At 62.7% G+C, this 23,654-nt stretch overlaps 10 protein-coding genes across 10 annotated transcripts; 3 read left to right on the top strand and 7 right to left on the bottom strand.

Annotated features, from left to right (window-relative positions):
* Positions 1–210: 210 nt before the first annotated feature.
* AMSG_02077 (ADP-dependent glucokinase) lies at positions 211–1,707 on the top strand (the record flags this gene model as incomplete). The annotated part of the gene is made up of 2 exons (XM_013905655.1): positions 211–214; positions 329–1,707. The coding sequence occupies 2 exons, from the start codon at positions 211–213 to the stop codon at positions 1,693–1,695; spliced, it is 1,371 nt and encodes a 456-aa protein (XP_013761109.1). The 3' UTR covers positions 1,696–1,707.
* An 8-nt stretch (positions 1,708–1,715) lies between these two features.
* Positions 1,716–6,836, bottom strand: AMSG_02076 (uncharacterized protein; the record flags this gene model as incomplete). The annotated part of the gene is made up of 4 exons (XM_013905654.1): positions 1,716–2,111; positions 2,159–2,251; positions 2,278–3,185; positions 3,224–6,836. The coding sequence occupies 4 exons, from the start codon at positions 6,834–6,836 to the stop codon at positions 1,716–1,718; spliced, it is 5,010 nt and encodes a 1,669-aa protein (XP_013761108.1).
* Positions 6,837–7,261: 425 nt separating this feature from the next.
* On the top strand, positions 7,262–8,732 carry AMSG_02075 (uncharacterized protein). The gene has a single exon (XM_013905653.1). The coding sequence runs from the start codon at positions 7,316–7,318 to the stop codon at positions 8,546–8,548; it is 1,233 nt and encodes a 410-aa protein (XP_013761107.1). The 5' UTR covers positions 7,262–7,315; the 3' UTR covers positions 8,549–8,732.
* Positions 8,621–9,794, bottom strand: AMSG_02074 (amidohydrolase; the record flags this gene model as incomplete). The annotated part of the gene is made up of 2 exons (XM_013905652.1): positions 8,621–8,631; positions 8,711–9,794. The coding sequence occupies 2 exons, from the start codon at positions 9,792–9,794 to the stop codon at positions 8,621–8,623; spliced, it is 1,095 nt and encodes a 364-aa protein (XP_013761106.1).
* Positions 9,795–9,883: 89 nt separating this feature from the next.
* On the top strand, positions 9,884–11,151 carry AMSG_02073 (gnat family Acetyltransferase; the record flags this gene model as incomplete). Its single annotated transcript, XM_013905651.1, has 2 exons — positions 9,884–11,075; positions 11,135–11,151. The coding sequence occupies 2 exons, from the start codon at positions 9,884–9,886 to the stop codon at positions 11,149–11,151; spliced, it is 1,209 nt and encodes a 402-aa protein (XP_013761105.1).
* A 71-nt stretch (positions 11,152–11,222) lies between these two features.
* Positions 11,223–13,107, bottom strand: AMSG_02072 (DNA polymerase beta). The gene has a single exon (XM_013905650.1). It carries the CDS (start codon positions 13,076–13,078, stop codon positions 11,291–11,293), a length of 1,788 nt encoding a protein of 595 aa, XP_013761104.1. The 5' UTR covers positions 13,079–13,107; the 3' UTR covers positions 11,223–11,290.
* A 588-nt stretch (positions 13,108–13,695) lies between these two features.
* AMSG_02071 (uncharacterized protein) lies at positions 13,696–19,083 on the bottom strand. The gene has a single exon (XM_013905649.1). It carries the CDS (start codon positions 17,356–17,358, stop codon positions 13,753–13,755), a length of 3,606 nt encoding a protein of 1,201 aa, XP_013761103.1. The 5' UTR covers positions 17,359–19,083; the 3' UTR covers positions 13,696–13,752.
* Positions 19,084–19,673: 590 nt separating this feature from the next.
* AMSG_02070 (uncharacterized protein) lies at positions 19,674–19,886 on the bottom strand (the record flags this gene model as incomplete). The annotated part of the gene is made up of 1 exon (XM_013905648.1): positions 19,674–19,886. One exon carries the CDS (start codon positions 19,884–19,886, stop codon positions 19,674–19,676), a length of 213 nt encoding a protein of 70 aa, XP_013761102.1.
* Positions 19,887–20,333: 447 nt separating this feature from the next.
* Positions 20,334–21,916, bottom strand: AMSG_02069 (uncharacterized protein). Its single transcript, XM_013905647.1, has one exon. The coding sequence runs from the start codon at positions 21,649–21,651 to the stop codon at positions 20,458–20,460; it is 1,194 nt and encodes a 397-aa protein (XP_013761101.1). The 5' UTR covers positions 21,652–21,916; the 3' UTR covers positions 20,334–20,457.
* Positions 21,917–21,988: 72 nt separating this feature from the next.
* On the bottom strand, positions 21,989–23,621 carry AMSG_02068 (aldehyde dehydrogenase). Its single transcript, XM_013905646.1, has one exon. The coding sequence runs from the start codon at positions 23,598–23,600 to the stop codon at positions 22,029–22,031; it is 1,572 nt and encodes a 523-aa protein (XP_013761100.1). The 5' UTR covers positions 23,601–23,621; the 3' UTR covers positions 21,989–22,028.
* Between the last annotated feature and the right edge of the window lie 33 nt (positions 23,622–23,654).

Below are 23,654 nucleotides of genomic sequence, written 5' to 3'. Positions count from 1 at the left end.
CACGGCGGCGGTGGTTGGGTGGGCTCAGGGTGGCGCTTGCGGCCCAGATCGGCCCGCTATGGTCGCGCGGCTCATACTTGCGCTACGAGCGATGGGTGGAAGGGCTCGGAAGCAAAGCCTCTGGGCGCGGCCCCGCAGACTCGTTGGACTCGACACACTCTACTGTGGCGGTGCAGAGGCTATCACATCGGAGACGGCAACGGAAGAGGCATGGGTAGCGGCAGCGGCAAAGGCAACTCCCAAAGCTGGGTGGCGGTGACGGTTGTAGCCCTCGCCGTCTGCCTCCCTTACCTGTGGCTCAACGCCCGGCTGGCGGTGCGGGAAGCAGAAGGAGCCGAGGCGGCGGCGCTGGCGGCGGCGCTAGAGGCAGCGGCGGGCACGAGCGCAGGCAACGGGCGCGGACGCGGCATTGCGCTGGCGTACAACTCCAATCTTGATCTGGTGGTAGATGCCGGACGTGTGTTTGGTCCCGGCGGGCCGGCTGGTGAGCCTGCGGCCTGCGACGGCTTTGGCGGCGAGGCGGCGTGCGAGGTGCTCGCTACGCCGGCCGACGTTCTATGCTGCTTCCGGCTGTTTGCCGCCGACGGGCGGGCTGCCGAGCGGATGGTGGTGGACGATGAGTTGTATGCGGCGCTGGTGGCTCACGCTGCAGCCGCTGATGCGTCTGTGGAGCACGTCGGCGGTAACGCGGCACTGATGGCGGTGGCGGCTGCTGGCTTTGCTCCCGAGGCAAGGATCCTGCTCGGCGGGCCGGTCGGACCGGGTCTGGCCGCGCTCCTACCGGGCTCGGTCGAGCTCGCCGCCGGTGCACCCGAGGCCGCCGACGAGGTCCATCTCATCATTGAGTACAAGGCCGGCGTGGAGGTGGCCGGCGTCGTCCCGCCGCGGGCCAACCGGTTCATCTTGCACTGCGACAAGGTCAACGGCGAGCTGCGTGGAGCCAAGACTTTCCATGTCGCGCTAGGTGACTTTGCGCCAGACACAGTTGTCCTATCGGGCTTCCATCTGCTCGACGCGCTTGCGGTGGAGGCCTCGACGCCGCGGGTGAGCGCAGTCGTGGCCGAGCTCGCCGCCGCGGTAGGAGGGCTCAAGTATCGCCCGAGCGTCCACCTCGAGCTGGCGTCAATGGCTAACAGCGCCTACATGGCGCAGCTCGTCGAGCTTACTGCCGGTGCGGTGGACTCGATCGGATTTAACGAGCAAGAGCTCGAGGGCCTGGTGGCCGCGCTTGGCCTCGACGGAACCAAGCCGCTGTTTGCTGCCGATGCCACCTCGCACAACGTCCCCAGCCGCGCGGGCGTAGAAAGCGCCCTGGCATCCCTGTTTCAGCACTTGGATAGTAGCGCAAGCACTGTGACAAGGCTGCATTTTCACTCGCTCGCCTATCACGTCGTGTGCACCCGCGGCAGCAGCTGGGGAGAGCCGGCCGGTCCTGCTGCAGCGGGCGCGCTGGCGGTCGGCTTTCGGGCCTGCGGCCTTGCTCCGCAGCCAGTCAGCAGCTTCAACCCTGCTATCCACTTTGATGTCCTCTACACCACTGGCAATGATGGCGGCGTGGAAACCTTTACCCTGGACCCGCAGACTCAGTGCGCACTCGCACCGGTGCTGGTTTGCAAGGCACCGGTGCGGACGGTCGGGCTCGGCGACTCCATCTCGGCTGCAGGCCTTCTTGCCTTCCAGTACCAAGCCAAGTAAAGCTGAGCAAGGTTGCTGGACTACTCAGTATATGAGTCCGAGTAGAGGAGCGGCCGCTCGCGACGTGGCCGTTGGCGAGCCTTTGCCGCCCGGATGTCGGCCAGCTGTTGGCGGAGATGAGCGATCCGGGCGCGCGAGGTCTGCAGCCGAGTCTCATACACATCGTCCAGCACGTCGACAAGGTCAGACATGTCCGAGGCCATCGAAGCCAACGCATCGACAGCATGAGTCGAGGACGACGCCGAGTCGACGAGTGACGACGCCTCACTCTCACCTCCCGAAGTGAGCTCGACAACCGAGTCGGAGGAGGGTGGGATCCAACGGTCGCGGAGCTGAGCATCGTCGAGCTCGGCGCGGATGGCCACCTTTTTCTTGCGCAAGACCTTGGTCGGGACGACCGGGCGCTCGACAAAGTCCTTGTCAAAAAGTTGGCTTCGCGCTCTGTCCGGTCGTCAAGTCCAACCTCGTCAGCGAGGGCCAGCTCGTCGAGATCGTCCTCTTCAAGCTCGTCGACAATTTGCTCGGTCTTGGCCTCCTTGGCACGGTAGACACAGCGCTTGGCCCAGCAGCAGGCGCAGCAACAGCAGCAAAAGCCCGAAGCAAATGGACCTTCATGGCCTTCGGATGCTTACGGCCGTGACGGATGAGGATACGCGTCCGTGCCCCGATGACCACCACGTAAACAACGGCAATAAGGACCAGCGTGGCAATCTGCAGCGAGGTCGAGAGCTTGTCACGAAGAATGAGGATCTGGACTGAGGTGGCGACACCGACACCGATGGGGATGTAGTTTGCCCACCAATCGCGGAACGGCCAAAGAAGGCCGACCACAAACATGTTGAGGAGGAACGAGACGAGCGAGGTAAAGAGCTTGAGCGCCGACGTCGGAAAGAGGGTGGTCTGGACGGCAAGCGAGAGGTTAATGATAAAGGTGATGAACCGGAACCAAAAGTACTTGTCCTTGACGCCACGGATGAGGTAGCCATAGACGTGGCGGTCAAACTGGGTAAGACCGCGGGCGTGGGCCCGAGCAACTAGAACAAACATGGAGATGGGAAAGCCGAGCGAGTAGCCGAGCACAAAGACGGCGGCAAAGATGGTGACCCATAGGTGCGAGCCGGTCCAACACACCGTGTCGGGTTCGATGTCGAGCCGGTAGGTGACGCCGTCGGACGAAGTCTCCTTCTTGCAGTACAGCGCTTGTGTGAGGCGGACATTGAACTGAAGGTAAGCAATGGCGCCGAGGAGGAGCCACGAGTGCATGGCGCGAATCCACATCATCTTGCTCTTGCTCAGATTCGGGTTCTTTCGCTTCTGAAGGGTAGCAAAGATGTACGAGGCAGCAGTGAATGTCGAAAGTGCACCAATGAGGACGACCACAGTGCCCGCAAAGATGCCCCAAAATGGGATCTTCCCGATGGTGCACGTCGGCTTGGCAAACTCAATGTCAAAGAGCAGGAACGAGAGGCCGCGGAAAAGTTGGCGATGCGCTCACCGGTCGAGCCCGAGATGACGTTCGACGAGAGACGCCCGACAAAGACGATTTGCTGGAGGCCGAGCAATGCCGTTACGGACCGATCGAGCCACTTGTCCGGGAGAAGCGCAACAGACGCCGAAATGAGCGTCATAAAAACGACGACGACAATGAGAAGGAGGTAGAACTCAGCCTTGTCAGCATCCGAGAGCCCGCACGACCGGCATTGTTGCTGATCGCGGTAAAAGCCGTCAAGGCAGTCCTTGCACTCGCGACCGGTGTAACCGTCGGCCGAGGCGCAGACGGCGGTAACTCGCGCACCGGACGCCTGCGACTGGACTGGATAGCCGGTTCTCGTTCCGAGAGCGCCGGGGCACGCCGCCTCGTTCTCACAAGTCACTAGCGCGTCCGGGCCAGCAGTCTCGCTCTCGAGCCAGTAGCCCTCGGCCGGCCAAATCCGAAAGCCGCCTGGACACGTTCCGCCTCCGGGACACGATACGCACTGACCGCCGACGTCGACCTGGCCCTCACTGGTGCACGACGAGGTGGTATAGTACACAATCGATCGCGATGCCAAAACTGCGCCAGACGAGCTATGGACCAAAGTAAGATTGGCGTAGGCGGATGCCGCGCCTAGCGACGCTGACGTTGCCGCCGGCAACGTCATCATCAGTGAGCCTGTAGCAGCGATGAGCGGATCGAATACCACAGCTCGGGTGCTTGCAGCAGCATAGCTGGTAGGAACTAGGGTGTCGTTGAGGTACGCCACAACCTGAGCATCAAAGCCGGTGCCTGAGAGCGTGATAGCTTGCGACGCCACCGCAGCCATCCCGAGCGTACAGCCTGTACATGAGGCAACGACCAGCGGAATGGGCGTGTCGCAGTTGTCGCCCTCAAAACCAGCACTGCATGTGCCTACAGCACACTTTCCATCGCCGGACGAGCCGTCGGCGCACACGCCATTGACGCATGTACAGGCAATTGAGCAGTCGGTGCCAGCAAAGCCAGCATTACAGGTGCAGGAGAATGGCGCCGTAGAGGTGCACACGCCTTGGCCGGCAACGCAGACGGGAAAACAGCCCGAGGGTGTTGTAGCCACGGTCGAGGCCGGCGATGAAGCGCCGATTCCGTTGGCTGCGGTGAGTGCAAAGACGTAGGTGACCTGGGAGGTGAGCCCGGTGGCGACAAAGCTGGTGTCACTGCCCTGGTAGATGATGTCTGTTGCCGGACCAGGCGAGACGGCAATCTTGACTGTGTACAAGAATACATCACCGCTAACCGAGCCGGTTGGCGGAGTCCATGACAGCCCAACCTCCTGCGGCGAGCTCGGAGTGGCGGTAAATGACGCCGGCGGAAGCGGCACAGCCGGGGTCGTTACACTTTGAGTTCCCGAGAGCGTCGAGACACTTCCTACAACGTTCACAGCTTCAAGCGAGACTGCATAGGTAGTTGACGGCAGCAGGGCCACCGTCCCGCTCCCGCCAAGCGGATCCGCGTCAACTCCAATCAGAAAGGTGCGCGCAGCACTGGCCGAGACCGTCGCCACAGCAGTGGGGCTTGGGAATGGACTTGCGCTAGGCGTGTGGAGCAGAATGCGATAAACGTCGAGAGCACAGCCTCCATCGCGCGGCTCGGCCCACGTGAGACGAAGCGCAAGACTGCTGATGTCGAGCTCGAGGGCAAACGTCCCGATGGTCGGCGCACTCGGCAGAGCAGTCGTTGAGCACGGAGTGGTGATACTCAACTCCCCGCCCGTCGGCGAGCCACCAGCCATGTTGTATGCAACAACCACGAGTCTGTAGGTGACTGACGGCTCGACAGCAACGCTGAGTGGAAAGACTACTGGAGCGGTCACCGACGCCAAGACGCCGAGCGGCGGCGACGGCTCGTTGGAGCCGGAACGAATGGCAGACTTTGCGATGACATCGTACGAAGTGATTGGATCGTTGACCGGTGAAAAGGGAGGTGTCCAATCCAGATCAATCGACTCAGCTTGGATAGTTCTTGCCGTCACGCCGACAACCTCGTACGGCGTTGCGGGAGTCGTCACCGTCATAGTCTCGTAGCCCAACGATGATGACTCAAACGACGCCATGGCAGAGGAGAGTCGCCAGGCGAGCGTGACAGTATCGCCGGGCAAAAAGCCTGGGTAGGACAAGACAATGTCGACAGACACGCCGTGGGCGAGCGAGCTACGGAGTACAGTCGTAAACGGTACGTCAGAGACTGTGATCGGCCCGGTGAGGGCTGTGTAAGGGGCAAGCTGAAACGAGAGCGAGGGAAAACCGCGCATATTGGGCTGAACAGCAATGACGAGGTCCTGAGACGAGACCGAGACCGGATTGACGTCAACCTTTGGGCGCCACTTGAAGGTCTTGATGCCCGAGATGCCAAAAGCGCCGCTGACTTCCGGGTAGCCTGCAAGAAGCAGACCGCTTGCCTGGTCATAGCCAAGCGAGAGGCAATGGCCGGCAACCCGGCATGACATAGTCGGCGATGCGATTGCAAGACGGACAAGGCGGAAGCGGGAAGCAGACGAGACCGAGAAAAACGAGAGAGACGGCGGCTTGCCCGGCGAGGAGTAGCTGACAGCCACAAAAAAGTTGACTTCTGATAGGCCTGGAAGCCAAGGACCCACATCGCCACGAGTAGCCGCTACCGCCACGATAGAAGACTTGGAAGATGGCGCGAACGACAGCAGCGAGTCGGACAAGCTGCAGTCATTACTTCCGATGCAGACTCGAACATACTCGTCAACCAAGACAACAATCGAGTCGCTCGAGGAAGATGAGACCCAGGCAGCAACTCCCAGGGTCGCAACTTGGTCTGAAGTGAACGTCCCAACATTAACGGATGAGGAGCATGACGAAAGTCCACAGGGATACAGTGTGGTGGAGAACGGAGTCTGCGTTGAGCGAAGGAAAACGCCCATGCTCGACGGCGCAAGCTCAACATGGGCGATGAGCGGCGAGACAGGCCCCACAATGGTACTTGCAACCTGAAAGCAAATGCCTGAAGAGAGCGGACATGACGCGATGGCGAGCTCGGTTTGGTTCAACAGCCCAACGACAAAGAAGCCTGAGTTGGCCACAGATGTACCGGCAACAGGGACAACAGCCAGCTCCGTGATAGCACCGTTCGTGGGAGAAGCTGAGTTTGCAAAGCGGAACGCGCCGCTAGTGCCAATGCGGCGGAGCGTGCATGAGGTCGGTGGCTCGGGCAGTGGAGCGGCAGCCGTCGCCAGCGGACACTCGATGACGACAACAAGATCGTCCAGATTGACAGCACTCTCATCCACACCTGCCAAAAATACCGTACGCGCAATGTCGAGATAGCCTGCGGCGCGGAGATCAAAGCCCGCCGGCACAGCACTCCCCGATGCTAGCGGTGTCAACGGTCTGAAGCCAACACGAACCGCAGCGCCTCCCGACGACGACAGGGCGCCGGACGTGGGATTTGGGGCGCGGAACTCTACCGTAGGCACGTTTGTGCCATCCGACATGTCCGCAACAACAGCAATGACAAGGCCATCTGAGCTCGGGCCGAAGATGTGCCCAGCAATGCCTGAATTGGGCGGAGGTGGTGAGAAGAACCCGACAGGCTCCATGTCTGGCTCCAAGGCGCGCGAGGCCGGGGCGTGACCGTCCTCAAGGAACAGGCCAACCATGGTGAGATAGGCAGCGAGGGTAGCAATGAGTACAGCTGATGCCACCGTCTTTAAGGCAACCTTACACCTTAAGCCCATGCCGGGAGGAGGGGGGAGGAGGGTTAGAGAGGTGCACGGCGAGTGGGGAAGAGGTGTGAAGGTGAAGCGAAGACGGTTGAGGTGAGGGAAGAGGAAAACGGTGATCAACAGCAACGTAGTCGGGCACCCCTCTCAGTTGTAACACAGGTATGTGTCTGGATGGAAAGACGAGAAGGAGAAGGGAGTTAGGGTGTGTGTGGGGGGGGGTTGGGCGAATTAAGGGTGTGGGTATGGGGTTAGGGAGTAGGGAGGGGAGGGAGGGGAGGTAGGGGGAAAGTAGGGAGGGGAGGCAGGGGTGAGGTAGGGGTGAGGGGGGGTAGACGGGAAGAGAGCCCGATAGTGTACGCGGGGTGGAGGGGTACGGCGGGATACAGAGAGTCTGCCCATGGGGTGGGACTCACATGCCTGTGGGGCTGCCACGGACGAGAGGGGGCAGTATGGTCCGCCTCTACGTTCGCAACATCACCAACAACGTGTCCGAGGCCGACGTGCGGCGCGAGTTCCAGCGGTATGGACGGGTGACGGACCTGTATGTCAAACCGTCAGCGGGCTTTGCCTTTGTGTCAATGGACCGCGAGCGGGATGCGCACGATGCCATGGCGTCGCTGGATAACGCAAGCGTCTGGGGCTCGCGTCTTGCGGTTGAGGTGACCGCCGACCGCAGCAGCGACCGTGGCGGCGACCGAGGGCGCGACGATCGCCAGCGGAGGAGCCGCGGCTCGTTGGGAGACGACGGAGACCGGCGCCGGTCACGGTCACGCGAGGTCTCGCCACGGGACAGCGGCTACGGCGACCGTGATCGTGGGCGGGATTGGGACCGTGGACGTGGATACGACGACCGGAACCGCGACCGTGGACGTGGATACGACGACCGGAACCGCGACCGTGGAGGGTACGACGACCGGAACCGTGACCGTGGAGGGTATGACGACCGCAGGCGTGACCGTGGTGGCTACGACGACCGGGGGCGTGATCGTGGTGGGCGCAGTGGACGCAACAGTGGGCGGGGCGTTGTCGGGCGGCTGACTTCGTACGGAGCGCGCGAGCGCGACCAGTTCTCGCGAGGAGGACGTGGCCGATCGCCGCCGCCGTCCCACACGCAGATGGAGAGTGCGGGGAAGAAGAAGAAGAAGGAGCGCAAGAAGAAGCAGCGGCGGCCCAAGTCTGCAGGCCCGCCGCTTCCGTATGTACTCCATGTCACGGGCGGGCTTCCTGACGGGTATTCGTGGAAGGCACTCAAGGAGCTTGTGCTGGCCAAGACTGGGCTTGCGTCGACGGACATCGGCTATGTCGTCATCCGCGATGGGAAGGGCCGTGTCGAGCTTAAGACAGCTGAGGGACTGGCGGCTGCTATGGAGCGAGTGATCGGTCCGGTCGAGCCCGACCACCCTGCGGGCGACGTCGAGTGCCACACCGAGATTGTGGCTGAGCTGCTGGCGTCGACCGAGGGCGAGAGAACAAGTGAGGTTGTCGCGGACGAACCGGCAGCCGAGGCGGGACCGGCGGGGAAGTCTGCATCCCCGACAGCGGCGGAGGGGTCCCCGGCACGATCGCCAATGCAGTCGCCGGGAGCGTCGCGGTCGCGGTCGCGATCGCGGTCGCGGTCGCGACACCGGTCGTACAGTCAGGAGTGAGGAGAAGCGAGGGCGCGGGCCACGATGCGGAGGAAGACCGAGGCGCCGATGGCGAGGGCGTCCTCGTCAAAATCAAACGACGGCTTGTGATGCGGGAGCGAGCCCGGCGGGCCAGCAGCGGCCGGCGCCGAGCCGACAAAAAAGAGCAAGACGGCTTGGCACGGGTAAAGTAAGCAAAGTCCTCGCCGCAGAGGGTACGGTACGGATCGGTGACGCCGGCTGAGCCGACCACGTCTTTGGCGGCGGCAGCAACAAGCTTAGTCGGCTCCGGCGCGTTGACAGTGGCCGGATAGCCGTGAGTGTAGGTGCAGTCGATGGTGGCACCGAAAGTCGACGCAACGCCGTTGCAGACCGAGCGGATACGCGCAGCAACAGTGTCGCGGACAGAGTCATCGAGGGCGCGGACGGTGCCACCGAGCTCGACGCGGTCGGCGATGACATTGTGAGCATAACCACCGCGAACAAAACCGAGCGAGAGGACTGCCGAAGCTAGTGGGTCGACGCTGCGGGCAACAACAGTCTGGAGAGCGGTGATGAGAGAGCCGGCGACGACGACGGCGTCGACGGCCGAATGCGGAGTTGCGCCGTGGCCGCCCGAGCCGACAACAGCAATATCAAACTTGTCCGAGTTGGCCATAACCGGTCCGGAAGCAACGCCGACGGTGCCAAGAGCCTGGTAGTTCCACAAATGCAGGCCGTAGATGGAGTCGACGTCCGCAATGAGGCCATGGGTGACGGTGCCAGCGGCTTCGGCCTCAATCATGCAGCTGGCGCCACCGCCGGCCTCTTCGGCGGGCTGGAAGATGCAGGTGACAGTGCCGTCCAAGCCGGCCAGCTCTGGGACAGAGCCGTCTGCGGCGGCGGCGAGGATGGAGGCGACGGTGACGAGGATGGCGACGTGGCCGTCGTGGCCGCAGGCGTGCGAGACGCCATCGATCTGCGAGGCGTACGGGGCGTCCGAGGCCTCACGCACCGGAAGCGCGTCCATGTCTGCGCGCAAGGCAATGTGGCACCCGGCGCCGGAGCCGAGCGTGATGCGGGCAACGACGCCGGTGCCGGCCACGCCGGACTCGATGGAGACCGCCGGGTGGGCCGCAAGCTCGTCAACCACCCGTGCGGCGGTGGCCGTCTCTTCAAAGGCCAGCTCGGGGTGGGCATGGAGGTCACGGCGGAGAGCAATCATGTGCGGCGCAGCAGCGGCTACGGCAGGGAGGATGGTGGGTGCGGGTGTGGGTGCGGCAGCCATGGCGGCGGAGGAGAGAGAGCGAGGTGTGCGGGAGCGCTGCTTGCGGCCGTGGCGGCGGCACGCTTGACTCGCACCGCGAGGCTGAGGCAATGACCGAGGCTGCGGGTGGGTACACGCTGCACTGCGTGGCGACGAGCGAGTCAACGCTGATCAGCGGGGCGCAGTGGCTCTGCCACGAGTACGCCGCCGAGCTGTTCGAGGTGTCGGGCCTGGACCTGCGGACGGCGACGTTCCAGACGTTCACGGCCGAGGTTAATGCGCTGCCGGGCAAGTACGCACCGGAGAACGGCGGGCTGCTTGTGGTGGCCACGGCAGGCGACTCGCCTGCCGATCCACCGGTGGGCATTGTCGCATACAAGACGCTCCTGCCCGGCGTGGCCGAGATGAAGCGCCTCTATGTAGTGCCGAGCGCGCGGAAGGCCGGGCTCGGAGTCAGGCTCTGCCACACCATTATGGCCGCGGCGGCGCAGGCCGGGCACACCATCATCAAGCTTGACACACTGCCGTGCCTCGCGTCGGCGGTCCAGATGTACACCACCAAGCTCGGGTTCCGGCCCATCGAGCCGTACTGCGAGAATGGTCGCGATGACGCGCTGTTCTTTGGAGCGAATCTTGGCCGCAGCATCTCGTTTCCATCGGCCGTCGTGCCCATGCCCGATCCGTGCGAATCAAATGCTGTGCGGCTGATGTTGCCGCGGTACGCGGCAGCACGGCCGGCAGAGGTGGCCTTGGTGGCGAACGGCGAGTCGGCTACCTGGGGCGAGCTTGAAAGCGTCACATCTCGTCTCGGACTCAATCTGATGGAGTCGGCCGGGGTGGTCAAGGGCGAGAGGGTTTGTGTCGTCGGTCAGCCGTTGCTGGCCACAGTTGAGGCTGTCCTCGCCGTGCTTCGCATTGGTGGGGTAGCGATCTGGGTCGACGACGAGGCGGACGTACTCGACAACCTGTCTGCGTTTTCAGTGGTGCTGGCGGGCGGGAGAGCACTTGCTACGCTTACAGAAGGCATTTATGCCAGCGGAACCTGTCGGCCGCAGGTGCTCATCGCCCTGCCTGGCAGCAACGCCGACGGGGCAGTGGCAGCGAGCGCAGTCTGGCCGGACGCCGGTGACAAAAGCGGCAACAGCAAGGACCATCCGCAGTGGGAGGCTTATTTGTGCGCAAGAGCAGCGGCGGGTGATGAAGGACTGCAAGTGGCCGCAAGTGGTGTGACAAGCCATGCCGAGTTGCTTGCAGCTAGCTCGTCGCTGCAAGAGGCGTTTTCGGCCCATGGCACGATGCGGAGTCTGGCTGTCGGGGCTGAGCTGGTGGTAGCGAGCCTGATGACCGGCGTTGTGACGCAGCTGCTGACCGAGGATGAAGCTGCTGGAGCCAGCTGCGGAAGCGCAGATGCGGTGTGCGGGGGGCTGTTGCTGCGGCAGCGGTGGGAGCAGCGGCGGCTGGCAGCGTGCGTGTTTTGGCCACAGTCTGCAGTGGCGAGGGCGGGATGCGGATTACGACTACGAGCCTGGCATAGTCGGCTTCCAGTGCGAGGCGAGGTCGCGCTCCGGCGGCGATTTGTATGCCATGTTGAGGAGGCGGAAGATGTCTTCCTCCGAGTTGACTTTGACCGAGTCGCCGATTACAGCACCGGTCTCTTTGTCGATGGGCATCATACCGTGCTCGTTGAGGGTGTAGCCAAGGTCGAGAGCAATGCGGCGCATCTGGATGTTGAAAAAGCCCGAGCCAGTAAAGTAGAGAAGACCAAAGTAAAAGTGGTCGTAGGGAACCCAGAGGATGTCGATGCGGCGGTGGAGGCGCGGCGGCGCGAGCGGCGAAGACTCGGGCAGGATGCAGACGCCGGTGTACTTGTGCGAGCCAAGGCCGAGTTCGTCGGTGAGAAAGCCAATGGCCTTGAGCTGTGCCACCCAGGCGGCGAGGAACGGCGGCTGGCCCTTGCGGGACGAGGTCCAGTCTGGGTGAGTAAGGAGGACGTCGATGTCGCCACAGGTGGCTGCGCCGCGGCGGTACGAGCCGCACACGGTGGCGCGGAGGCGGATGTCGATGGACGGGAGGACAGAAAAAGCAATGCGCTCAAGCTCCTCAACTTCAAGGCGCGGGATGCGCTGGCGGAACTCGTCAAAGTACTTGAGGCCAGCGCGCTGGTAGGTGGTAAACGAGTCCACGTGTGGCGCGAGGTCACTAAGCGACATCACGCCTCGCTCGTAGACAAGCTTGCGGGCAAGGACCGGTCCAATGCCGTCGACCTTGCACACCTCGCTGAGAGCCACTAGCTGCTTGTCGGCCTTGGCGCGCTCGAGCGAGCCGAGCTTGCCAGTGGCGAGGATCTCGTCAATCTTGGCGGCGATCTTAGTGCCGACGCCGTCGAGACTCTTGGCGTCGGCGCCTGAGGTGACTCGTCGCGGGAGCATTTGCAGCGAGGTAGCAGCTTGCATGTACGCCTTGTGCTTGTTGACGTTGCCCTTGTTCTTCTCGATCTTGCCCAGCTCCTCCAGCAGGTCGGTGATGTCGGCGTTGTAGTTGCCGTGGAGCTTGAGTTCGATGAGCGGCGCCGAGGCTGTGCCGGTAAACGCTGAAGTCTTGGCTGCGATGGAGGCCTCGATGCCTGCGGCCGCGGCCATGTCGATGCCAGAGCCCGGAACGGATGCGGGCAGCGGCGGCGGCAGCGCGTGGACAACCGGGACTGCAGGCTGCGGCTGCGGCGTGAGGCCATCAGCCCGCGAGCCTGGTGGATGCCAGTAGTCACGGAGATGGTCCGGGTTTTCCCGGTAGCAGCTGGCCCCGTAGCGGCAGATGCGCTTGCCGGCCGCGAGCGCCGCGGCGGCGAGGTCGCCGGCGTCAGCCAGCGGCCGCTGGCGCTTGGCCGGCGGAGCAGCGACTGGCTCAGCCAGCGGGCGTTTGGCTGCAGCTGCCGGCTGGGGAGGTGGGCGTGCCGAGGCGAGCGCAGCCATGTCGTTGTCGATCGACCGCCGCTTGTCGATGTACTGGCCAATGAGAGCCTTGTCGGCGTCGGTGAGCGCCTCGAAGCCGTCGAGGTCGTCGGTCGACTCGACTTTACGCGACGTGGCGCGCATGCGTGACTGGACGTCAAACCAGCACGGGACGTGGAACCATTCGGTGAAGACTGCATCGTCGTCATCGCTCATGAACGAGGGCTTGACACGGCCGATGCGGAGGACGCCCTTGTCGATCTTGCCCACAGGGCATTTGCGGCTCTTGGTCCGCAGCTTGCATCCAGCTCGTCCGGTACGGGCGTACTCAACCGTGTACGCCACGTTGTCTGCCATGCGGATGCCGTGTTGGTCGGGAGAGGAGTGGCTCTGGACGGCATGCCACTATGCTGTGGGAGGTGTGTGTTTGGTGGCAGGTGGAAGAACCGGTGGTGGAACGTCGCGGGTTTCTTCCCGCTGTCTGCCGCGGCCACAGTTATTCGCCGTCCCAGCTGGCATCGGTGACCTGAAACACATGGATGGACAAACCATAGTGTCAGTTACTTGGGTTCATGCTTTGTAGCGACTTGGAAGTGCCCTATGGTGCTTGCGGGCGCCCGGCTTGGCAAGGCGCAGGCTGAGCAGGGCTATTCGTGTGGTGGAGAGGAGCGGAGTCGGAGTCGATTTAGGCAATAAAAAGCCAAGAAACAGAACCAAAACCATCAATTTAATACATTTATATACTACACAATGTATATTCATCACAAAATAAAAAAATTAGTGACCATTACATATAATGATATTTTAGCAAGAATAAATATATATAAGTTTATAGCTGAGAGGTCAAACTGTATTCAGCACCCGAAAAAGTTTGGGGTTTCTGGTTCTGACGCTCATCTTGTTTGCTCCAGCCCGAGCTTGTTTGCTCCAGCCCGAGCCCCCCTTCCTGTCGACACCCCTCCTCCCGCACAAGCTGAACTTTTTCCTCACTTTATCGCCATCCAGAACCATAATAGCACGCTGCTAACGCCCTAAATGGCCCGCTCGGCCCGCCGGGCCTCACGGAGTTCAGCCCGGCGCCTCGCTCTGTCGGCCTCGATCCGCTGCGTGTCAGCGACAGCAGCAGAGAGCTCAGCCTCTTCGGCGGCAGCCATCTGGGCACGCCGGGCCTCACGCTTGGCGCGAATCTCCTGCTTCTTGAGCTCGCGCGCCCGCTCGAGCTCGGCAGCTCGCTCGCGGGCGATGCGGCGCGCTTCGTCGCGCTCACGCTGGTACGCCGCCTCTTCAGCCGCCGCTGCCGCCGCTGCGGCCTCGCGTCGTGCTTTGAGCTTGGCCATCCGCGTCGCGCGCTCGGCATCGACCTTGGCCTCGGCTGCCGACGACCGCCTCCGGCTGCTCTCGGCTGCCATTTCGGTCATTGTTGCCGAGAGCAGCGATTTGTGCGCAGACTTTGCCGACGCCTCGGCCTCGAGCGATGACCGCCGCGCGGCCTCTTCGCTGGCTCGTGCAGCTGCAGCACGCTTGCGGGCCTCGGCTCGCTCCTTGGCCCGTCGCCGTGCTGTTGCCCGCGCGGCCTCGCGCCAGCTCGCAACCACTGCCTCCCACCGCTCCGCGTACGGATCCACAAACTGGGACTCAAACAGCGACGCGTCCCACCCCAGGAAGAGCGCCTGGAACTCGACAGGCTCATCGCCCTGCGCCACCGACACAACTCGCCCACATCGGCCGGTTGCTTCGGCAAACGCCTCAGCTGCCGCCCGCGCCAGTCGCACCTTTTTCTCTGCCGCGCGGCTCCCAGTCCACACATACACCGGGCCGGCTCCCGAGTCCACAAGCGCCACGGCACGGTCCTCGAGATCGCCCTGCGAGTAGTCGATAACCTCGGTGAGCGAAAACACGTTAGCCGCGAGCTCGGCCGCAAACAGCCGCCCGCTCCCTTGGTTTCCACCGCTTCCGACGTCCCTGCTGCTGTTGTCGACCTTGGAAGCGCTGGCGGCGGCGTCGTCGACCGTCAAATGCTCCGCCATCGCACTCGGAACTGCGCCGGTCACATGCTTCACGCTTGCCGTCCCGCACACATCGACCATGCCTACTGCTGCCTCCAGCAGTGACGCATTCGCAAGCTCGCCGCGGACAAGAACTCGGTTCCGGGCGCGGAGCACAAACGTGGCGGATGGCGCTGCGCGGAGCACAGAGGTCCGCGCCTCAACTTGCAGCACCCGCACCGCCGCACCCGAGGCTGTCGGCACGACTTGGACTTGGAACAGCCGCGGTGTTGTCCATCGCTGGGCCTCGCTGGCCTTACGCGTAGCATCCACGACCGTTGACAGCTCCACCGCAACCTTCTGCTTGATTCGCCGCCGCCGTCGCCGCCGCTTCTTGACCGGCGCCTCGGCCTCGACAGCCATCGACCGCCGCCACACTCCGGCCGTCGCCGCTGCAAACGATGTCTCCATCACACCGAGCTCGCTGCCTTCCACAGTCGAGCCCGACGATGACGCGCCCTCGAGGTCAGAGTCCATCTCCTCGTCGTCCTCGTCATCGCTCTCCTCGTCACCGTCATCGTCCTCGTTGTCGGCCGCTGCCCGCCGCGCTGCAAGCAGCTCGCGTGCCTTTTCCTCGGCTTCCTCGGGATCCTTGCCGGCAGCCTTTGCCCGCCGCCGCGCAACCTGAACAAAGACCTCATCGTCGTCGTCATCATCGTCGTCGTCGTCGTCGTCATCATCATCGTCGTCGTCGTCCACCTCCTCGTACACGTACTCATCGTCGTCGTCGTCGTCGTCGTCGTTGCCGCTGCCGTCGCCATCAGCTCCGATGCCGCCATCGCCATCCTCGTCGTCCGAGTAGTACTCGTCGTCCTCGGGTGCAAGCTCGTCGCGATTCGCCAGGCCGTTGATCTCGTCTGGCCAAGCCTCGCGAGTCGAGTTGTAGACCACTACGGCAGAGCCGAGCGCAGAGAGAAGCGCCGGCGGCTCGTGCTGCTGTGTCACGCGAGTCGGTCGCGTGTGGACGCCAAAGCCGAGGTCAAGCAGCCGCTCCACATACGCCGCAGTCCCAAACTGAAACGCGAGCCAGGCCTTCTTTGGTGCGTGTGCGCCTTCCCAAAAGTACGCCGTCGCACTCCGCCTGTCGTCGCCAGCTGAGACAAGCACATACGCCGCGTGCGAGTAAAACTCGCCTACTGCCTCGTGCTTGACGTCTACAAAGCGTGAGCCATTAAACACACCCTTGTACACCACCGACTCGCCCGAGCTGAAGCTGATGCCAGAGCTTCCGCTTCCGCTTCCGCTTCCGCTCCCGCTTCCGCTTCCGCGTCCGCTTCCGCGTCCGTTGGCGATCCCATTGGCGTGCCCGTTAGTAGCCCCATGGCCACTATGCCCGTTGCTCCCGTGTCCGTTGCTGTTGCCACTCGTGCCGTTGCCGCCCGCGGCTTCCAGCGGCGGAGCAAAGAGCTCCGAGATGTTGAACCTCATCTGGGCCCGCTGCGGCATGTCGTACGCGTGGGTGTGCCCGCCGATCGCAGTTAGCGACATCGCATCCTCCTCGGCTCCGCGCCCGCGGAGCGTCCGTCCGTAGTTGACCTTCAGCCCGTCCGTATTGAACCAGTCCGAAAACTTGGACTTGAACACCATCGGCTCGGCAGACTCGAGCACCCGCGTCATCGTCGTCCACTCGGGCCGCTTAAAGATGATGAGAAAGTTGCGCACAAACGCCAGCGCAGCCCGCTTCTGCAGCCGCCGCGTCTTCTTGCCCAGCCACACGTACAGCTCTGTCCGGCAGTCGAGAATGTATGCAGACTCGGACTTGAGCATCGTCCGCGAGAGCTTGCCGTCCACTTGTGGAAGCTCCAGGCATGAGCCGACGTCGACTTGGTACAGGTTGGCGCGGACGTTCTCCTTCTCGGCCGCGCTCGCATGGCCAGGTCTTTCGCTGGCCGGCGCCGTTGTTGTGGCCGCTCCTGTCGCGCTCTTTGCCTCTGCTGCCGCCTTGCCATGTGACGGCACTCCATCTTCAGATCCAACGCTGGCTTCGTCGTCACCGTCGCTTTTGCTTTCAGCTCCGCTTTCGACGCCTCCGTCGTCCACGGCCTCGTCAGCGTTGGCAAGTGCATCATCACCAGCCTCGTCGTTGTCGTCGTCGTCGTCGACCTCCTCGTACTCGTACTCATCGTCGTCATCATCGTCGTCAAAGTACGAGACAAACTCGTCATAGTCGGCCGAGCGCGCAGCCTTGGCGTCGACCACATCCACAATGCGGACGTGGCCCTCCTTGCGCTCCTTGGCGAGGTCGTCACAGAAAAGCCGCGCCACAGCGCGGTGCACCAACGTTGCGTCCTTGCCGTTGAGGTGGTAGATGACATCGCCAGTGTCGAGCACAAACACGTCGTTGGTGGCCATGGCCTCAAGGTCAAAGTCAATCAGTAGCGGCCGATGCGTCGTCGGACAAATCGAGTAGAGCTTGGGCGAGAAGCTCTTGGAGACAACCTTGTCAAGCATGGACTCAAAGTAGCACCCGTCCTCGTACTCGAGGTCAAAGGCGGCAAAGACTCGCTTGAAGACCTCCGACTCGTCGCCCTCTTCCTCGCGGATCGAGTTCTCGCGCGTTCCTATGTACGCACACAGCTGGACCGCGTGCATCGCCACGCATGCCCGCTTGTCCAGTGGCGACTCGTTGCCAATCCAAAACAGGACCCGGTACTCGAGGTTGTCCAGCTCCTCGTTCCACTCGCCAGCAAGAATGAGGTACGCCTCACCCGAGTAGAAAATCCCGTACTCGTCTTCGTCCAGCTCTATCGGCTGGAACTTTTCCACCCGCCACACCGTCACCCTTCCTCGGCCTCGATCTCGCCAAAGACTTCCGAGTAGTCCATCTTGGGACGTTGGATAATGTTCTGCCACGACCGCGCTTCGGCCGCTGCAGCCTCGGCCACAAGCAGCGCCTCGGCTTCGGCCGCCGCATCCTCCTCGTCCTCGTCGTCCGAGTCCGAGTCCACAAGCTTGCGCGCCTGCATCGACCACGACATCCGCCGTCCAGAGCTGAACGAGCTCGCGGAGAGCGTCGAGAGCCGCTTGTTGACAAACGCACACGAGCTTGGTCGCGAGCCTGCACGCTCGCCTATCGCAAGTCCGGCATCGGCGCCACTAGCTCCTTCGCCCTGATCTTGACTTTCTGCGACGTCACCTTGGCCGGCGCCGTCGTCGTCGTCGTCATCGTCATCGTCATCATCATCGTCAAAGTCGATCGACTGATGGTTTGTGTTCGCTGCCATCGCCGAGACAAATGCAGCCGCGGACGTCGACGACAGCGCCGCAGCCCGCCGACGCGCGCCGAGCATAGCAGCTTCGCTCTTTGCATCAAGCACGCCGGACGCGCCGCCACGCAGCGCCGCGGCTCGCCGGGTGCGGTTGCGCGCCGCCTTGGCAGCCAGTTTCTCCTTCTGGGTCACAATGATGTGCTTGAGATGTTCCTCGTCGACGGTAAAATAGCCTGCGGGTACCTCGCGCCGCCGCGGCATGACAAACTCGGGGTTGCCGGTCACGTTGAGGTTCTTCAGCTTGGTCAGCTTGTACACCGCAGACGGTACCGTCTTAAGCCCATTGTACGACAGGTCAAGCTTGACCAGCGATGAGCAGATGAACAGGGCACGCGGGACCGTCTCGAGCTTGTTGTTCGAGAGCGAAAGTACCTCCAGGTTTGTCAGGTATCGCATCGAAAGCGAGATGCCGTCGCCGGTCAGCTCGTTGCCGTTGAGATCGAGTCGAACGAGCGAAGTGATGCGGCAGAGCATCGGTGGGAGCTTGTGGAACCCGTTGCGCGAGAGGTTGAGCGACCGCAGCCCGGTCATAGCCTTGATGTCGGCGTCAAAGTAATCGATCGAGTTGCCCGACAAGTTGAGGTGCTGGAGGTTGACCAGCGAGTACAAAGCAGGCGGAATCGCGCTCAGCTTGTTGTCCTCGAGATGGAGGGTCGTTAGCGCCGTCAGCCGCGACAGTGCGTCGGGTATGTCGTCCACCGTCAGCGTGTTGCCGGACACGTCCAGCGTCCGCAGCTTGACAGCTTGGCACACCATCCAGTCGACGTACGGCAGCTTGTTAAAGCCGAGGAGCAGCGAGTCGAGCTTGGGGCAGAGGTGCAAGTCCACCGGCGCAGCCGTCAGCTCGTTGTGCCGCAGGTCCAGGATCTGAAGGTTGGGAAAGGCCGAACAAAACGCCCGCGGAATCGAGGTCAGCTTGTTGTGCGCCAGCGAGATGACCAGCATGGCCGTCTTTGGCAGCGGCGGCTTGAGCAGCGACGACGGCACCGCCGTCAGCGAGTTGTACGCGAGGTTCACCCGCCGCAAGCCGGCAAGCTCAAACAAGCCCGGCACAAGCCCCTCGTGCGGAATACTCGGGTCCTCGCCAAACTTGTTGTGCCGCAGCGAGACCGTCTCCAGCTTGGTTAGGCTCGTGATGTGGTCCGGAAGCTGCGCCAGTGCGTTGCACCCAATGTCCAGCCGGTCCAAGTTGGTGAGCTGCCACAGCTGCTCCGGCAGGGCCTCCAAGTTGTTGTGCTTCAGTCGCAACCTGTTGTCGACCCAGAGCCCCGACCCCGTGCGCGCACCGTGAGTCTTCCCTGCCCTGCCCCACTCCTCGCTGCCCCGTCTCTGCACCGCCCCACCCTGCCGTTCAGCCAGCTGACTCGCGTGCCAATGGATTCGGGTGAAGGCAAAAAACATGTACGCGAGCCCAAAGTCTTCTTGGTGGCTCTTTGCACCCTGTAGCACGCAGGCACGCCCCTACCGCCAACTCGCACTATCGCGCCGCATGCTGCACCAGCTCTTTTCTATCCTCTCCACCTGCGGCGGCACCTGCAGCGGCACCTGCGGCAGGGTCTCGGCCTCACAGCCCCGGTTGCTTGGTCGCCAGCCGGCTCATGCGTGATGATGGCAGCTCCCTCGCACACCCACTCGCTCTCAGGCCACGTACCACTCCATCGACTTCATCTCAAACACCATCGGCGGAAAGTACTCATCCAGCTGATTGAGTGAAAGATCAAAGCCCTTAAGGTATGAAAACCGCGACGGCGTGCTCGACGACTCGGCCTCGCATGCCTCGGAGCTCGAGCCCGTGCCCGAGCCCGAGCCCGAGTCGGAACCCGAGCACGAACCGTACTCCGAGTCGGACATGAGATTTTGGAGTCAAGTGCTGAGAGCACGTCGCCACCGCGGCACCGTGGCGCGGGCAGGACGTCCTGTATTGGCGATTCCGGAAAAAGCTGCCCCAGTGTTGAACAGGACAATTCCTGCTGTGCATGTTGGGCAACCGTGTTGTCCAACGTTGAGAGGTTGATGTGTTGAATGAGGACAACCAACTCGGTTGGGCTAATCTCATTAAGTCGGTCGTTCCTCGATGTTGGCAGGGGTCATTGTCTCAGTCTTGACCGTAAGGCTCACGTCCGTTAGGCTCATGCCCATCACAGATCGCCCCCCTCAACCGCGGGGTAGGACCAATCCAGCACCAGAAAGGTCTCCATCGTCGACGACGGCAGTGCCCCCCCCCCCCCCCTGCTTTCCCAAGGGGTGTTCTACCATCGACCAACTCCTCTCCTCTGCACAGCCCGGTGACCGACCAACTCGCTCTCCACCACTTTGTTTGCACAGATCAGGCCACAAAGCTCGTCTACGGCCTGAGCTTCTTTTCTTTCGTTAAATTCCGTACCCGGACCCCGCGCGTGTCTACGCGCGCTAACAGCAACCACTACGACCGCCGTGTCGAGCCGTACGGTGAGGTCTGGGCATACGGCAGGCCAGGGGAGTTAACTGCCGAGACGGCGGTAGGCGACGACCAGCACGAGACGATCAGATTGCGCCAGAGCCGATAGTTGAGTTTGGAGCAGCCGCATGTGATCAGCGTCGAAACGCCGATGCCACCAAGGGCGAGGACGTGAAAAACCCAAAAGGTGTACGAGATGTGGCCCGAGTACATGTACAGTTCGTTGGAGGCCATGATGGAGAAAACAATGGCAAACCAAGCAACAAATGCAAGGTGCCGCGCCACCATCAGGCCCGACGAGTTGCCTGATGAGCCTGCCGTCGAAATCGTTGCTGTCGGCGGGTGCGGTGAGCCGAGGAGCGCCATCGGCGGCGAGGCCTCGCTCCGCATGCTTCCGCTAGTCACACCCGGCAGACTTGCGTTTCCACCCGCCGGCGAGCCTAGCAGTGGGGCCGAGGCGTGACTTGAAGCCATCCCGCTTCGTGAGTTGCGGTCCAGAAGCTTGGCCCGTTCGCGCTGCGCCGCCGACCGCTTCGCCGCCAACGCGTGGATCCGCTGCGCAAGATACACGATCCGCAGCCAGAGAAAGCCACCCACAAGCAGGCAGCCGAGCATCTCAGCGTAGAGCGTACCAAAGATAAAGCCCCAGTCGTCGCCTGAAATCCAGCAGTACATGTGGTGCGGGCCAAAGCCATTGGCCACTAGCGGAATGAGCGTCATGACTACCGCGTACATAAACCCGATCGAGACCTGCACAGGCCATGTAAAGACCACAGAGAGTGCATCTGCCCGCCGCTGCTCAAGCGCTGCTGCCCGCCGTGTCAGAGACAGCACGTGCAGGCCCTTTCGCACCACCATGCGGTAGAGGTTGACTGCGATGAGCAGAAAGAAAATGATGCATGACGAGCCAAAGAACTGGATGAACACCGCTTGCAAATGGCAAAGAGACCGTGAGGCAAACACTTGTTCGAGCGACACCCACGACGTGCTGATCAGCAGCCCAACGGTGAGCCCGAGTGCAGAGAGGCAGAAACAGAGCGTGAGGACTTGCCCCAGCGACGACCGCTTCGTTGGGAACACCGCAAACGTAAGCACGACCAGAAACGAAGAGACCAGCGACGCATACGACATGACACGAAGCAAGCGGAGCAGCCGCTGCCCTTCGTCCACCGTCAGCATCCTACCCGTTTCGCCTCGCTCTGCTACCGCCGTCCCCTCTTGCCTCGCTCGCTACGAGCTTGCGCCTCGCAGAATCCGACTCGCGCCCTTGGCACGCCTTTTCGCCTCCTTTGCCACCACCACCTGCAGCAATAGCCACAGCACCCCCAAGTCAGTCACGTCTACCCGAGTGACGCGTTTGAGAGCTGCCTAGTAGGGCAGGTGTGTGCGCGTGCGTGTGCTTGGGATGTCTGAAAAGCCCTGACTCGAGGACGCCAAGTCTCAGAGTCAGGTGGAGGACGAGCGGACTCGCGTCGCGTTGGACGGCATGAGAGTGTGTCCAACACGTGCCCGCGCATCGAAAAACACCACGTCCTTTATCGTCTCATCCCGAGTGCTCACACCAGCTTGGCGAGGAAGCGCAGGACAGTGACCTTAAAGTCGGTCCACGGCGGATAGAGGAAGAACGGATCAAAGAAGCCAAACATCTTGCGAAGGACCGGCTTCTCGTGGGTAAAGGTGTCAAAGGTGGCCTTGCCGTGGTACGCGCCCGAGCCCGACTCGCCGACGCCCCCAAATGGCAGCTCGGGATGGGTGCAGTGGAAGAGCGTGGCGTTGATGGTGCAGCCACCAGCCGAGGTGTTGGTCACAATCCGCTGCGCCACGTCCTGGTCGTTGGCAAAGACGTAGAGCGAGAGCGGCTTTGGCCGCGAGTTGACGTGGTGGATGGCCGCGTCCATCGAGGGCACGCTCACAACCCACAGAATCGGGCCAAACGTCTCGTCGTCAAGCGCTGGGGAGTCCATCGGAACCATGACCACGGTCGGCTCAAAGTACCGCGACTTGAGGTCATAGTGTCCACCATGGATGACCTCGCCGCCGCTCTCTTCGAGCATGTTCACGATCCGCCGCATCTGCGAGTCGCCCACAATCCGCCCCACATCGGCCTCGGAGGCGTAAAACTGCCCCATCCACTGCCCCATCACCTCGGCCATAGCCCGCGCCACAGACTCGTGCGCAAGCACATAGTCCGGCGAGATGCACTGCTGTCCGGCGTTCATGCCACGACCCCAAACCGTCCGCTTAGCCGCCAGCGCAATGTCCGCCGACGCATCCACAAACACTGGGTTCTTCCCGCCAAGCTCAAGCGTGACTGGCGTCAGGTGCTCCGCCGCAGCCCGCGCCACAACCTTGCCCACCGTCGGTGAGCCAGTGAAGAAGATTTTGTCCCACTTGTGTTCCAGCAGCGCCGCCGTCGTCGTCCGGTCTCCCTTCATCGCCGGGCCGATGACAGACACCACCCGCGGGTCCATGTACGTCGCAAGCAGCCTCTCCAGCAGCGCCGCCGTCGCGGGCGCCACATTGCAGGGCTTGAGCACCACGTTGTTGCCCGCAGCAATCGCGCCAGCCATCGGCACGAGCGCGAGCTGGAACGGAAAGTTCCACGTCCCAATCACAAGTGCCGTCCCGAACGGCTCCTTCACAATGTAGCTCGACGCCGGGAACGAGAGCAGGTTGATGCCCTTGCACTCGGCCGCCGCATACTCGTCGAGGTGCCCAAGGAGGTGGTCGATCTCGTGCACAACCCCCAGCACGTCGTAGAAGAGCCCCTCAAACTTGGGCCGCCCCAGATCCGCCGCAAGCGCACCCAGCATCTCAGCCTCGTTCTCCACCACAAGCTGCCGCAGCGCACGCAGCTGCTCGCGCCGCTTCGTCAGCGGCCGCGTCAGCCCCGTCAGAAACACAGCCCGCATCTCCTCCACGAGCCCGTCTACATGCTCCAGTGTCAGCTGCGGCACCACGCCCACAACCTCTAGCGCGTGCGGGAGTTCCGCCACAAGCACATGGCGGTCGGCCCCAAAGCCCAGCGCTGCCCACACAAAGTCAGGCGGCGAGAGCAGCGACAGCGCCGTCGTCACAACCTCCACAAGCAATGCAGCAATGTGCAGTATCTTGCCCACAGGCCCCATGGTATCTATTCAAGTCCTTCGAGTTGGGTCTGGGGGGGGTGTTCCCCCCCCCCC

Source organism: Thecamonas trahens (assembly GCF_000142905.1).
Source record: "Thecamonas trahens ATCC 50062 unplaced genomic scaffold supercont1.8, whole genome shotgun sequence".
NCBI classification, from domain to species: domain Eukaryota; order Apusomonadida; family Apusomonadidae; genus Thecamonas; species Thecamonas trahens.
This window is presented reverse-complemented; position numbering and strand designations above follow the sequence as displayed.

Excerpts from the sequence above, each read along its gene's own strand:
- AMSG_02072 (XM_013905650.1), bottom strand. The coding sequence starts at position 13,078 with ATGGCAGACAACGTGGCGTACACGGTTGAGTACGCCCGTACCGGACGA.
- AMSG_02068 (XM_013905646.1), bottom strand. The coding sequence starts at position 23,600 with ATGGGGCCTGTGGGCAAGATACTGCACATTGCTGCATTGCTTGTGGAG.
- AMSG_02069 (XM_013905647.1), bottom strand. The coding sequence starts at position 21,651 with ATGCTGACGGTGGACGAAGGGCAGCGGCTGCTCCGCTTGCTTCGTGTC.
- AMSG_02071 (XM_013905649.1), bottom strand. The coding sequence starts at position 17,358 with ATGCACGCGGTCCAGCTGTGTGCGTACATAGGAACGCGCGAGAACTCG.
- AMSG_02075 (XM_013905653.1), top strand. The coding sequence starts at position 7,316 with ATGCCTGTGGGGCTGCCACGGACGAGAGGGGGCAGTATGGTCCGCCTC.